The sequence below is a fragment of the Rhinatrema bivittatum genome, chromosome 1 (genome assembly GCF_901001135.1).
Source record: "Rhinatrema bivittatum chromosome 1, aRhiBiv1.1, whole genome shotgun sequence".
Lineage (NCBI taxonomy): Eukaryota > Metazoa > Chordata > Amphibia > Gymnophiona > Rhinatrematidae > Rhinatrema > Rhinatrema bivittatum.
This window is the reverse complement of record NC_042615.1, coordinates 625,309,492-625,323,511: the sequence shown is the minus strand read 5'-3', so window position 1 is coordinate 625,323,511 and position 14,020 is coordinate 625,309,492. Positions and strand designations below refer to the sequence as shown.

The 14,020-nt window shown below is 43.2% G+C and overlaps 1 protein-coding gene across 2 annotated transcripts in view; it reads right to left on the bottom strand.

Moving 5' to 3' along the window:
- TMEM232 (transmembrane protein 232) overlaps positions 1 to 14,020 on the bottom strand; it is a 512,842-nt gene that overhangs the window by 375,575 nt on the left and 123,247 nt on the right. For both annotated transcript variants that reach the window (XM_029571869.1, XM_029571874.1), the window contains exons 6-7: positions 13,543 to 13,642; positions 2,430 to 2,599 (exon numbers count right to left, since the gene is read on the bottom strand). In XM_029571869.1, the coding sequence (XP_029427729.1) occupies positions 2,430 to 2,599; positions 13,543 to 13,642 (270 nt within the window). The remainder of the gene's footprint in view (positions 1 to 2,429; positions 2,600 to 13,542; positions 13,643 to 14,020) is intronic.

The following is a 14,020-nucleotide window of genomic DNA, read 5'->3' as shown; positions in this document are numbered from 1 at the left end:
ACAAGTTCCAAAGCTTCATCTGGCAGAAGATTCAGCTTAGCCATAGCTCTGCCCACTCTGAGGTCCTCCTCCAGAGTATCCCATGCCACAGACATCACAGCCTTCGGAACCCTATCGAAAGGAAAGGTCCTCATCAGACCCCTGAGCTTTCCAAAATTGGATCCTCATCCTTAAGTGGTAGCTCTGCATAAAATCTCTGATCCTTAATTCCTAATTCTGCCAATGCCTAGGTAATAAGAGCTGGAAGTTCCTCTTTCTTAAATAATCTAAATACTTGGGGGATCATCTCCTTCCATAGCCAGGTTCTTCTTCTCCTCTAGAGAGAGAGGCACCCTGAATCATCTTCCAACTCATCCTCGGGGACGAGGTCCTTCAAAGAACCCTCCACTAATCACATGGTTCCAATGTCCAGTCAGGCGGAGCTCCTTTCTTGCCTTCTTAGGGTGCACCAAGACCAACAGACCAGGAGCAGGTGAAGATCCTCTGATGATTGATTTCTTTCCCAGGGCTCCACACTTAAATAAGTCTGATGCATTAAAAATACAAATTTAGGGGAAAAGGGCTCCTCCATCGAGACCTCCATATTATCTAGAGCCCCCATGTCCCCCCAACTGCCAGAAAACCATGAAAATTCCAGTATCTCTGGGAAAATGTTAGAGGCTCCCTAGAAACCTCTCTGACCTCCATAGCACTGCCCTATGCAGTTTATAACTCATGCTCATTAGCCTCATGCAGCACAGCATTTCCCTCGAAAGCTGCAGAGGATTGTTTTACTGCCTTTGTACTGATACCTAGGGCCTCTCTGGAGCAATCCTCGCTGCTACCCCCACCCTGGTGCAGATCTGACACAGCTCCAAAGGCAACGCACTGCTGTGGCGGCTCCTGCAAGCAGGACTTTTTTCCATGCCTCCACCATGCAGCTAGCAGTCTTCCTGCCGCTGATAAAAAACACATGGCTCTATCCCATGGGGCTGTACAACATGGACCCTGAATTGCTTCTTACCACTCCCCCACCCCCACCCCCACTCCCACCCCGTATCACAGGGCTTCCAGCCTCGGAGGTCCTCTTCCCCAAAGCCCTGACACTGAGTGAACAGCCTTTCCCTTCTGTTTACTTCCAATGTCTAAATGCTTGTTTTTGGTTTCTTTTTTTTTTTTTTTTACTCTTAAAGGTCCAGAACAGACAAAAAAGTAAAATAAAGAGCACTTTCCCCTAGCTATCTTCCTGAAAGCGTCCAGAGCTGAGGGCCATAGAAATGGGCAGAGGAGGAGGGGGTGGAGAGGGAAAGAGAGAACCAGTAATATTGTTTTTCAAAACCCCTCCAGTCTCAGGGCTCAGCAGATCATCGAACCCCCCCCCCCCCCCCCCCCCCCCCCCCCGCTCGCCATTCACTCAGTCAGGAGTGACGGAAAACACTATCATGCCGCTTCACTGAGATATCTTCCAGCAAGTTCACCAGGCTGCAGATTTGGCACCTCTACCATCTGCTAGCACCTCTACCATTGCTTTATTTGAATAAATTATCTGTTTTTTGTCTTAATTTTAAACTGTATTATTTATATATTTTTTTATTTTAGATTTTATGTGATGTTATTTATATTTATGTTGTAAACCGGTATGATTGTTATCAGAATATCGGTATACAAAATAAAACAAAATAAATACATACATACATACATACTGAAAACCTGCAGGTGGCACAAACCCTTATAAGGCTGAAGCCAGCAAAACTTTTGTTCTCTGAATCCATCTGCTGGTGGGGAAGAAAAACTCATGCGAGTGAGCTGGTCTGGTAGAGGCATTCAGGAATTCACTTTTTTCCCCTTTTTATGCTTTCCAACATACAGAATGTTGGAAAGAATTTTGAGATATAAAAAGGGAGTTATTTCTGGCCATTAGCACAATAACTCTCAAAAAAAGGAAGGAAATTAACCAAATTTGGCTTACAAGAAAAAAATGTGAATATCTTAGATGAGTTATAAGACCAGAAACTTTGGATTATATTTTCATAGAACTGAGCCTCCAAAAAATTCTCTATTGCTTTCTACGGAAAACAGTTAGAACTGTAGAACATTAACAGCCCCTCCATTCCAAAAGACCCCATTGGCCCTTCCAGCAACAGAGGAAGACAGAGAAAGAGAAAAATAAATGAAGCAGCTGGCAACAAATGGCACCTTCAAATCTATCTTTCAAAGACACAAATCATACTCCACCCCCTACACTGCCCTTCCACACACACCTCACATACATACTCGTGCATGTTATTTACTCTGTATATTTTGCACCTGCATTCAATTCAGTCTTAACTCTAATGAACATAATGCTTATTTAGTTTAAGTTATTGTCTTATTAGATCGCCTTTCTCAATGAAATCACAGTCTTTCTTATCTAATACATGTATCACATATTAATGCATTTTAGTACCTACCGAGTGAACAGAATGGGGATGTTGATTTTGTTTCAAGTTGGTATCAGATGTTGACTTTCTTTCCAAAGGCATCACAATATCACATATTATTTCTGCTACTTTAAGCATAAAAAGTAGAGCTGAAAGAATATTTGGGTAGGGCTGATAGACGGCTTCACAAGATGGAAGAACTGTGGCATAAAAATATTCATGCTTAATTTCTCCAGCATATGTATTAAATATTATTTTACTGTTTAAATAAAGTGACAATTGTCAAACATACCCAGTACAATATATATATAAATGCTTTGTGTGACATCTTGTGGTACAACAGAACATTGCAATAGACATGTATTATTGTAGCATACATACTCTCACTATGCCAGGTAAATAGAGAAATAACAGCAGGTATGGACCTCAAAGCTCATCTGTTCTGTTTGTTCCTAAGTCATCAAGAAAACAATGTGAGGAAAAATTCAAAGTTCCAAGTCAATAAACATATATCCAGATGCTTTTCAATGTCTTAATACATGATTTATTCCAAATACAAGCTTCACTGTGGGGTATGCTGGTTGAAATTTCCTTCAGCTGTAGTCCCTTCTGAAGAAGCTGCACAGGGTCACATGGCTATGTCAGGGGACTATAACACCTGAAGCTTCAACAGGATGCAGAGATAATATAAAGCTATGCGGATGAAACTTGTATTTGGAATAAATCATGTATTAAGACATTGAAAAGCATTTGGATAAATGTTTATTGACTTGGAACTTTGAATTTTTCCTCACATTATTTTCTTGATGACTTCATATCTATGTAAGGTTCCTGTATCCACTCCTACTCCATTACTGTTTGTTCCTAATGCAACACCACAAAGCCTACCTCAGTTTAGGCTTTACCTACACTTCCTTGCATCTGAGGATCCTCTGTGCTTATCCTCACATTTTCTTGAATTCTGTTACTGTTTTGGTCTCCACCATCACCAGTGGGAGACTATTCCATGTAGTCACCACCTTTCTGTGAAGAAATATTTCCTTGTTAACCCAGTTTGTCTCATATCATGATCCCTTGTTTTAGAGGTTCTATCCACTGGAAAATGCTTGCAGATAAACATTTTAGGTATTTAAACGCTTCTATCATATCTCTCCTCTCTCTTGCTCTTCTAGGATATATGAAGCCAATATTCAAACAGCACTTAGCTGGTTAAGTCAGATTTATCCAGCAAAGTGTTCCTTTCTACTGGAAAATGCTTGCACCCAAATATTTAAGGGGGTTTTGGGGGTTTTTTTTTTTATTTATCTCTTTATTAATTTTTTCACAATTTTACAAAATTGTACATAAAAAATAATATTAGACATATATAAACAGCAAAAACAATTTACCAAAAATAAAGCAAATCCCATATGGAGAAATATCACTTCCTCATCCTACTTATTAACATGTCCAAAACTCATCATAGAGGTAATGGGCTGGATTTTAAAAGCCCTGCGCTCGTAAATCCGGCCAGATTTACGCACGCCGGCGCACCTATTTTGCATAGGCCGCCGGAGCGCGCACAGCCCCAGGATGCGCGTAAGTCCCGGGGCTTCGTAAAATAGGCGGGGAGGGGGCATGTCCGGAGCGTGTCCAGGGGCGGTTCGGGGTGGGACCGGGGGCATGGTGCCGGCGCAGGGCGTGGTTGAGGCCTCCGGACCAGCCCCCGGGTCGGGTGATGGCGCGCCAGCAGCCTGCTGGCGCCTGCAGATTTACGCCTGCTCAAAGCAGGCGTAAATCTGCCAACAAAGGTAGGGGAGGGGGTTTAGATAGGGCCGGGGGGGTGGGTTAGGTAGGGGAAGGGAGGGAAAGGTGCGGGGGGGTGGAAAGAAAGTTCCCTCCGAGGCCGCTCCAATTTAGGAGCGGCCTCGGAGGGAACAGGCGGCACGCGCAAGTTGCACAAATGTGCACCCCCTTGCGCGCGCTGACCCCGGATTTTATAAGATACGCGCGGCTACGCACGTATCTTATAAAATCCAGCGTACTTTTGTTCGCGCCTGGTGCGCGAACAAAAGTACACAGTCGCGCAAATTTATAAAATCTACCCCAATATGCTGGGGACAGATAATTGAAAATGAGGACTTTTAACCTAGGGAATCAATATATTCTTTACTAATACCATGCTAATATAAGGGCTTCCTACTATTTTTTAATTACCTCCATTCTCATTAATGACTGAGACTTGTCTCCTAGCTTCCAAAAAATCTCTTAGATGATCTGTTTCAAAGAATATATATGTGATTTCATGGAGTTTTAAAACACATTTACATGGGTATTTTATTATAAAGGTAGCACCTAATGCAATTGCTTCAGGTTTCAATGAGAGAAAAGCCTTACGGCGAATCTGTGTATTTCTAGCGAGGTCTGGATAGACCCTAACTAGAGCACCATGAAACTGAGTACTCATGTTCTTGAAATATGCCCGCATCACACTATTCAAATCCTGTTCAGTTTGGAAGGTCACAAGTAATGTGAACCTTTCCACAATTTCCACGTGAGGCTCTTCTAAATATTGAGTCAAATTTGTAAAATCTATGAAATTCCCTGAAGGATTATTACTTGGGGAGCTTTGCTTAAATGGCAAACGAACTAACTTTTTAATTTCTGGAATTTTTTCTGGTGGGATTTTTAAATTTTCCCCCAGATATTTTTGTAAAGTAATTAGCAATTGTTCCTCCTTTATTCTAGGAAAATTTAATATTCGAATATTAAGATGCTTAATGGTATTTTCAAGGAATTCCAGTTTTCTAGAAGTTGACAGCCTCTCGCTGGTAATTATGATTTAACAGATTTTAACCCTTTAACTTCTTCTTCCAAGGAATGAATTGCTGTGCATTGCTTTAACAAAACACGTTGGTGATCCTTAGTAACAGAATCTAATTTCATGGATACATTCTACAAACTCACAGACTGTTCCTGGATGCTGTTTGATAGTCCCATCATTAAATCCCAAAGGGACTCTAAAGTCACATTGTAGGTTTTTTAATCCCAGCCAGATTCAAACTTATAGTCTGCGATCTCCTCTGCTTGCCACATTCAAGCTTTCCCCTATGGAACCACCTTCTCCATGGGGTATAATCAGACTTTGGTCCGGAGTTGAGATCCTGGTCACCTGTTCTCCAACACTGACTCCGGCCGCCTGAGGTAATATGGTGGATATACCTCCATTACATACAGGTAGTAGGGTTCAGGGGGAAGCTATAATCAACTGACAAGGTTCCGGGGGACTTAAGGATATTTCCCTAGGTGAGAGCAGTGTTCCTCCAATTGCTGCATCAACGGGGGTTGCCATCCACAGTATCACTGTAGGAATCGCGAAATCCAGTATGAGACTTTGCTGTAATGGAAGGCCAGGCTCAGCCGGAAACAACCTAACCTTCGGTTTCCTTTTATGAGGCATTTTTCAAAATTAGCAATAATTTCAAATTCAAGGTCTCCTTCACAGAGTAGCATGCTCTTAGATAGCCAAGTTATAAATCCATCTCCAGCGGGGGCAACAGTCTGAGATATCTAAAAGTAATTTCCAGGTAAATCAGGCAAATCCAGGCAAAGCCAGGCAAAGCTGCAAGTCCCTTAGGCACAAGCGGCTTTGGCGGTGCGCCGGTGGCAGCAGCACACCACAGGCATGCTGATCTGAAGGGATTCTTCCGGCCCCTCCCTCTAGCGACAGCATCACTAATGCAAGGCAAGTCCCGTCAGGTTAAGACAAATCTTACCCCCGGATACAGCTGGTAAGTTTCTCTCTTGTTGCCTCCAAGAAGAAATTGCAGGAGTGCCGGTCTTAAGGGCTCCTTCCGGCCCCTCCCTCTAGCATCAGCGTCACTAACACAAGGAAAGTCCCATCGGGTTAAGACAAATCTTACCCACGGATACAGCTGGTAAGTTTCTTTCTTGTTGCCTCCAAGAAGAAATCACAGGAGTGCCTTTCTTAAGGGCTCTTTCCAGCCCTTCCCTCTTGCATCAGCTTCACTAACGCAAGGAAAGTCCCATCGGGTTAAGACAAATCTTACCCCCGGATACAGCTGGTAAGTTTCTCTCTTGTTGCCTCCATATTTTAGGTATTTAAATGCTTTTATCATATCTATCCTCTCTCTTGCTCTTCAAGGATATATGAAGCCGATATTCAAACAGAACTTAGCCGATTATGTCAGACTTATCCAGCTAAGTGCTCCTTTCTACTGGAAAATGCTTGCACCAAACATTTTAGGTGCAAGGCAAATCAGATAGTCTGTCCTGGACCTCAGGTTGTAGATCCGAAGACTTTAGCCTGGCCCACCTCCTTGCAGAAATAGCTGTGGCTGATACCCTGGAAGTGGTGTCAAAGATATAATATGCTGATTTTATTTCATGTTTGCCTACTTCTAATCCTTTTTGAGTCAGGGCATGTAATTGTTCTTGAGACTGCTGAGGCAGGGACCCAGCAAAGTCCTGTATTTGTTTAAAGAGGACCCTGTTGTACTGGGACATAAGGTGTTGGTAAGAGGCAATGCGGAATATAAGCATTGACCCCTGAAAGACCCGCCGACCTATGGCATCCAGGAACTTTTGTTCCTTCCCTGGAGGGAAAGAAGAGTGAGGCTTGGAGCATCAGGCTTTCTTTTGGGCTGACTCAACAACCACTGAATGGTGATCCAATTGGGTTTCTGGAAACCTGGAGTTGACTGGACTAGGTATGAGGTGTCCGCCTTTCGGTTAACTGGTGCCACCGAACCAGGATGCTCCCAATTCCTCTTCAGAATATCCAAGAGGACATCATGGATAGGGATAGAGGTGATTTTTTTTTTAGGAGCATCCAGAAATTGCAGAAGTTCCATCATCTGGTGTCTATCATCTTGTTCTGTCTGAAGTTGAAATGGAACCAATTCAGACATTTCCTTCACAAAATTAATGAAGGACAAGTCCTCTGGAGGAGAACGCTTCCTGCTTTCAGTAGGAGAGGTTGGTGATGGTAAGTCATCGGTATCCTGGGACGAATCATCGGTCCATGTGTCATAGAGTTCATCACCAGCATCCCTAGGATCCTTAGATGAACAGAATGATGGTATTCCTGAAGGTCCTGGTTGAGGCACCGAAGGCATCAAGGGAATCACCGGAGGCATAGATGGGGGCACCAAGGGCATCGATGGGCGGATCAGCGGTATCGATGGTAGCAAAGACGCTATCGGTGACATCGATGGCTGAGGCATCGGTAGGACTCCCGATGGAGGAAGTAACGGTGTTTCTCCTTCTTCTGTCACTGAAAGAGGAATTGGGGAGGAGGGCACCGGGCCCATCCGTGCCCCCAGATCCATCGGAGGAAAAGTGGCGAGTAGCGCTTCCATCCTCGTTAGTAGCGGTGCCAGCGCTATGGGAATGGGATCGGTAGCCGGTTCAGGAATCGGCACTGGCATTGGAGAAATCTTGAAGCCTTGCATCGCTCTGCCGATAGCCTCTTGAATCATGTGATCCAACTCCTCTCAGAAACCTGGAGCGTGGAGCCCCAATGCCGGAGGAGGTGGAGGCATAGCCGGAGGGACCACCGTTGGAGGTGGAATCGCGGCTCCTATCACCGGTCCTGGTGAAGCTTGCCTCGGTGACCCAGAGCCAGATAGGGATGGTGCCTTTTCTGGACGGGCTTTTTTCGGTGGAGGCTCAGATGGTGGCGATGTCGAGGACTTGCCTGTGTCGATGGTCTGAGACCTACGGTGTCAATGTCAATGCTTTTCTCGATGATCTCCTTGGTCCTTATGCTGAGGAGGAACAGAGGGCATCGACAGCTACTGAGTCGTCGACGCCGGTCAGACACCGGTTGGTGTATGATACTGGCGTGACGTAGACGGTGTCGGCTTGGACGACATGGAGGCTATGGATGGCATCAGAGTTTGTGACCGAAAGAGAAGTTCCATCTTCTCCATTCTAGTCTTGCGACCTTTTGGTGACATAAGGGCACATTTGGTTTAAGTAAGGATATCATGCTCACTCCCTAGACACATTACACAGACCTTGTGAGGGTCAATAATGGAAATTGTGCTAGTGCAGTCGGGGCATCGACGGAACCCCGACGCCATGGCCTCTCAAAAAATTTAGCCGCAGTGCGGTCGATGGCCAGTAGGCCGTGAGGGCCGAACTCGACGGGAATCGACCAGAATCGGGTAAAAAAAATACCGGATCACCGCAGACACAAAAATTGAATAGGGGGATCCCTGTGGGGTATTAAATTATGAAGTAATTCCGTGAGGACAGATTCCTGTCAGGAATCTGTGTAGAGCTCCTTAACCCACGTGGCTACTACCTTGCAGAAAAAAGAAGACTGAAGGGGGACCCCTGCTGTTTGCAGGGTTAGTACCATCCTGGGCATGCCCAGTAGGTGCCAGTCAAAGTTCTAGAAACTTTGACAAAAGTGTTCTGTGATTGGGCTCCATCCTGTGATGTCACCCATATTTGAGGACTACCATCCTGCTTGTCCTGTGAGGAATTATATTTACATGCACTGCTGTGATGCCAACCAGAAAACCCTGCAAAAAAGCAAGAGACTCTTGGAACTTATATGGTATGAGACAGACTGTAATGCATCTTGTGCACACTGGAAACCGCAAGTACATGGACACCCGTGCATGCTTTTAAAAATGTACCTGTTGGTGAGAAAAAGTTCTTCCTAAGATCTGGACACTACCACAGAAAGAGAAAAACTGACAGGTCTCACGCAAGGATGGCAAAGCAAGTACTTCCACACATGCTCAAAAGATTTGTTTATCTTGTAAAAGCTGTGAGAGTTTTTCCCTTATCCATACCATTACATGACATTACCCATTTGTGTGGCTATTTGTCCTACTTGTCCAAGATTTTACTGCTGGGTAAGCATGCACCTATGTACTAAGAAGTTAATTTAAAAAAAAAACATTGGATGGATAATTTATCTGGCTAAAAATAGCTAGATAGGTTAACTTGGAATTTAGCAAGATAAACATCCCGTTGAATATCCCCAAATAAAGTTATCCAGATAACTTCAATCTTAACCAGCTATATTCAAAAGAACATAGCCGGCTAAGTGGCAATCACCTTAAATTTAAAAAAGGGATACACGGGACTGGCAGCCCAAATCCCCACCTCCTGTTCTATATTAAATAAAGTAGCCTGCTAGGCCAAGCCCCCCACCCTTCCAAACCATTCCAGGTATAATTAAAAAATAAAAGTACTAGGGATTGGAGCCGGCCTACCTGTCTCCCCAACCCCTCTCTAGCTAGCAATAGTCTTAAATGAAAGCACCATCCTCTCCCTCCCAACACACTCAGTACCTTTATGGACACCTCTTCAGCACTGGGATCAGTTTCTAATGTTGCTCTTATTCTGCACATTGCTGGGCTGAATTTAGGTTTACCCTAGATTCACCTAGTTTAGGCATCTGTATTCAGTCAACTTTAGGTGCTTTAATTTTGGGCTGATTTTAAGATTACCATTGATTCATATAACTTAGGTGCCCAGCAATGGAATTTAGTACTAAGAGGTAGATTTTAAAGTGTTGCTCGCACAAAACGAGTACATACACACGTATGCGGGTCGCGTGCGAGCAACACAAATTTTAAGAATACGTGAAATATGCACGTACATACTCATGCATGCATCAAGAATAAAGGGGATTGAAAAGGGGTGGGGCATGGGTGGGGCATAGGCGTTCTGGGGCGGGGCTAAGATTTACATGTGTAACTCCAAATTTTAAAAAGCTGTCCATGGTGTGCATCTGTCTGTTATCTGATTAACTTTGCTGCAGGTCCTGATGAGGAGCAAGTCTAGACATCTCGAGTTTTAGGACTTTCAGCAGTGTGAACATTTGGGGTCAAGTGAGAGGCTTACAGAATGAAGAACCAGAGGGGTTTTGAAGACCTCAATATCAACTGGACAAACTGGTGGACTAATTGTAAAAACTGTTTTTTCCCTCGCACAAGCATATTTTAAAATCAATCTGCATACACACGTAAAAGCTGCTAAAGTTCTAGAGGAAATATGAGTTGGACATTTACTCGAGCCATCACTTAAGATTACGCGCACACATACGTGCAGGAGGGGGATTTTAAATGATACGAGCGTACTTGCATGCACAATATAAAATCGCAGTATATCTCCATTCGGGGGCCAATCATGTGTTTATGGGTGCATGCGCATTCCTTTTAAAATTAGCCATAAGTGCCTAACTTCACTTCCCCAACCAGGCTCTTCTACTGGCCCTACCCACTTTTATAGTGCCTAAATTTAGGTGCAATGTAAATTTAGGAATTCAGCAGGGAGTAATGTTTAGTAAGCCTGATCTAGGTGCCTAAAGGTTAAAAGTTAGGTGCCTAGATATTTTGAACATCAGGCACCTCCAATTTGCCTGCTCGAATCGGCCGACAAGGACCACTAACAAAGGGTCCCTCCATGTGCCATCCCTAAAGAAAGCGCACCTCACAGCTACAAGGGATCGGGCGCTCTCCATTGCTGGACCTATGCACTGGAACTCACTCCCAACCCACCTCAGACTTGAACCTTGCATCACCAAATTCAGAGCCCAGCTCAAAACCTGGCTATTCAAACAAGCCTTTCCCCAACACCCTTGATGAATATTGAATTGTGATGGATCATGACCTGAATTTGACTATGACCTTGTTCTTATGGCATTATAGTTCACTTGTTGTTTGTTCCTATGCTTCTCTGCTCTCCTTATGGTTTTTTGTACCCCTTACCCTTCCCCTGTTACTTGTAATTTCCGTTGCTTTTGTTCCATGTAAACCGAGGTGATGTTTCGACTAACATCGGTATATAAGACTTTTAAATAAATAAAATAAATAAATAATGGATAATTAAGCTTATGGATATAAAAATCCATAAGCTTAATTTTGAAGTGGCTGATATTGTTCATGAGAATTTATGGAAAAGTATGATTGAAAATAAAACTGTTGCTGAAAATGGTATATATGTACAGAGGTAGGCAACTCCAGTTTTTGAATGCCAAAAACAAGTCTGGTTTTCAGGATATCCACAATGAATATGCATAATGTATTTTTGCATGCACTGCCTCCATTATATATAAACATATCTCATGCATATTCATTGTAGATATCCTGAAAACCAGACCTGTCTGTGGCACTTGAGGACCAGAATTGCCTATCCCTGTTATAATACTATCCCTGTTATAATACTATTTAGGATTGGGAGAACAAAATGTGCCTATCCCTGTTATAATACTATTTAGGATTGGGAGAACAAACTGTGTGTAAGAAAACCTTGTGATGTATTGTTTTATTGAATCAAAATATTGGTAGTAGGGCTTGCATTTACTAAAGTATTCAAGATGAATATGTTACTTCGATTCTCATCCTTGGTTTTGGTTTCCCATATCTGTCTCTAAGAAGACAGAACCCCAATCATCAGACCTTTTATAATTTGGCCAACCCCTTAAGACTGTTAAATTCCATCCCCAAGGAACCTAGGCCCTTTGATAGGCCTCTGACAATTTTATGGCCTTTTCCAGCAAGACTTGTGGATGTTGTCTCACCCAGGCCTGTATGGGCAAAGGCAACCCCTGCGTCGACTGTTCCAGGACTATTTTTTCCCCAACCACTCACTGAGTCTTAGCTATTTCCAACTTGCTTGTTACTGAACATCAGCCTCTAAGTTTCCTCTCCATACCCCATTCTCTCCAGTAGAGCCTGTTTGAGTTTCAGATACCTGGACCTCACATTTCGATTTGCTATTTGATTGATAGGCCACCTGGCTTTCCCCTAACAGTAAGTTTGCAAGATGCACAATACAAGATTCCTCTGGCCATCCTGAAACATAAGTAGTTTGTTTGAAATTGGACAGAAAAATACCCAGGTAACATTGCACAGACATATTTAACAGCAGCTTTATCCAGCTAAGTGCTGCTGAATATCTGTATTAAGTTACCAGGGTAACTTTACTACTCAATAGCCCACTGAATATGGACTTCTGTGTTGTGAAAATTTGCAAAAAATCAATCAGGTTCAGGAGTTCATGGCAATTTGAGTCCATTCCAGTTTTTAAAGTATAAGCAGGGGTTTATTCAGAGTTATTTAAAGAGAAGTAAAACAACATGACTTACATTTCTGTAGGGTAAAATTATTCAGCAAAGGAATAACACAAACACAGTCCAAGATCCAGACCAGGACAGTCCAACTAAATCAACCTTCTACATATTTGGCACAGTTAGATAAATGTCATAGTATTTTAAATAAGACTTCCACAATACTCTTCTAAATACAGGAACACATAGGGCCTCATTTTCTAAAGTATCGCAGGCCTGCGATACTTTAGGGAATGAGGGGTGGGGGGCCGAAACGGGGGGCGGGCCTGCGCTAGCCGGCAGCGATCGCACCATCGCGGTGCGATCGCTGCCGGTTTCACACCCAATAGCGCCACCATAGAAGGTGTAGCTATTGGGGGCGAACTCGGAAGCGAAAAGGGCCTTACCTTTTCGTCGTCCACGGCGTCTTCGCTGAGTCGGCCCCGGTGATGCCCCGACTCCTCCTCTTCCGGGGACAACCCCACCCCCATTTTGGTATCACACGCGATAAGGGACATTTCGCGTGCGAAACGTCCCTTATCGCGTGCGATCTGTTTAGAAAATGAGGCCCATAGACAGATACATAGATATGAGCACTCATGGGACTTTCTGAGTCCAACAACTAAACTTGGCTTGGCCTTCTAGCATTCAAGTTCCAAAGAACACTTAGGTGTTCCCAGCAGTTCCATTTGAACTTCTGAGGACCAGTCCAGATCCTCAGGGGCAGGGCCTCAGGTGCTTGTTTGAAGCTGTAGACTTACTCTTTCTGGGTTGCCCATCTTCCAATTAATGGAACTACATTGTACATCAGAGGCACTGCTTCAACACTCAACCAGGAGAGACCCAGTTCAAAGCCAGCCAGAGTTTTTTCTCCCTGACAAAATTCCATACATAGTACATTTTCTTATAGAAGCTGTAAAATGTCCTTCACAGTTAAGAGAGTTAAATATTTATTTTTTTAAGTGCAATAGATTTTCAAGACAATTCCCTAATCTGGACTACATGACAGCATGTGCTGTTAATAATTCTGTATTTTGGTATAGTAAAGACAAAAACATAATGTTTTACCTTGTAGAAATGTGTAAAGCCGAACTTTATTTTCCTTATAAGGTATTAATTGGTCAGAAAGGTGGAAAACAAAAAGTCTCAAAAATGTCAAAAATCCAATCTGTTGAAAGAAATAATTAATTTGCATCAAAGTGCAACGATAGAGATATGAATTATATATTTAGATATCTATATACAGTATATAATAGATATATAGATCTACAGCCTCAAAAATTCAGTTAATTTTTTTGTTTGTTTTTGGAGGGATTTTTCTCCACATACTGTTTTGTTGTTTATTTTGTTTCAGTTCCTTTACTGAAACAAAATAAACATTTAAAAAAAAATTATAATGAAGGGAGCTCCCCGGATCCCGCCCTGCCTCCTACCCCAAAAATGGTGCCGGGGCCCCCACTTATCCCTCCTGTGGGGTCCAATTTGAGTACTGGGTATTAAAAGGTGCAGGAAGTATGCCCACTTGTCTCCTGCACCATTTGTCTTT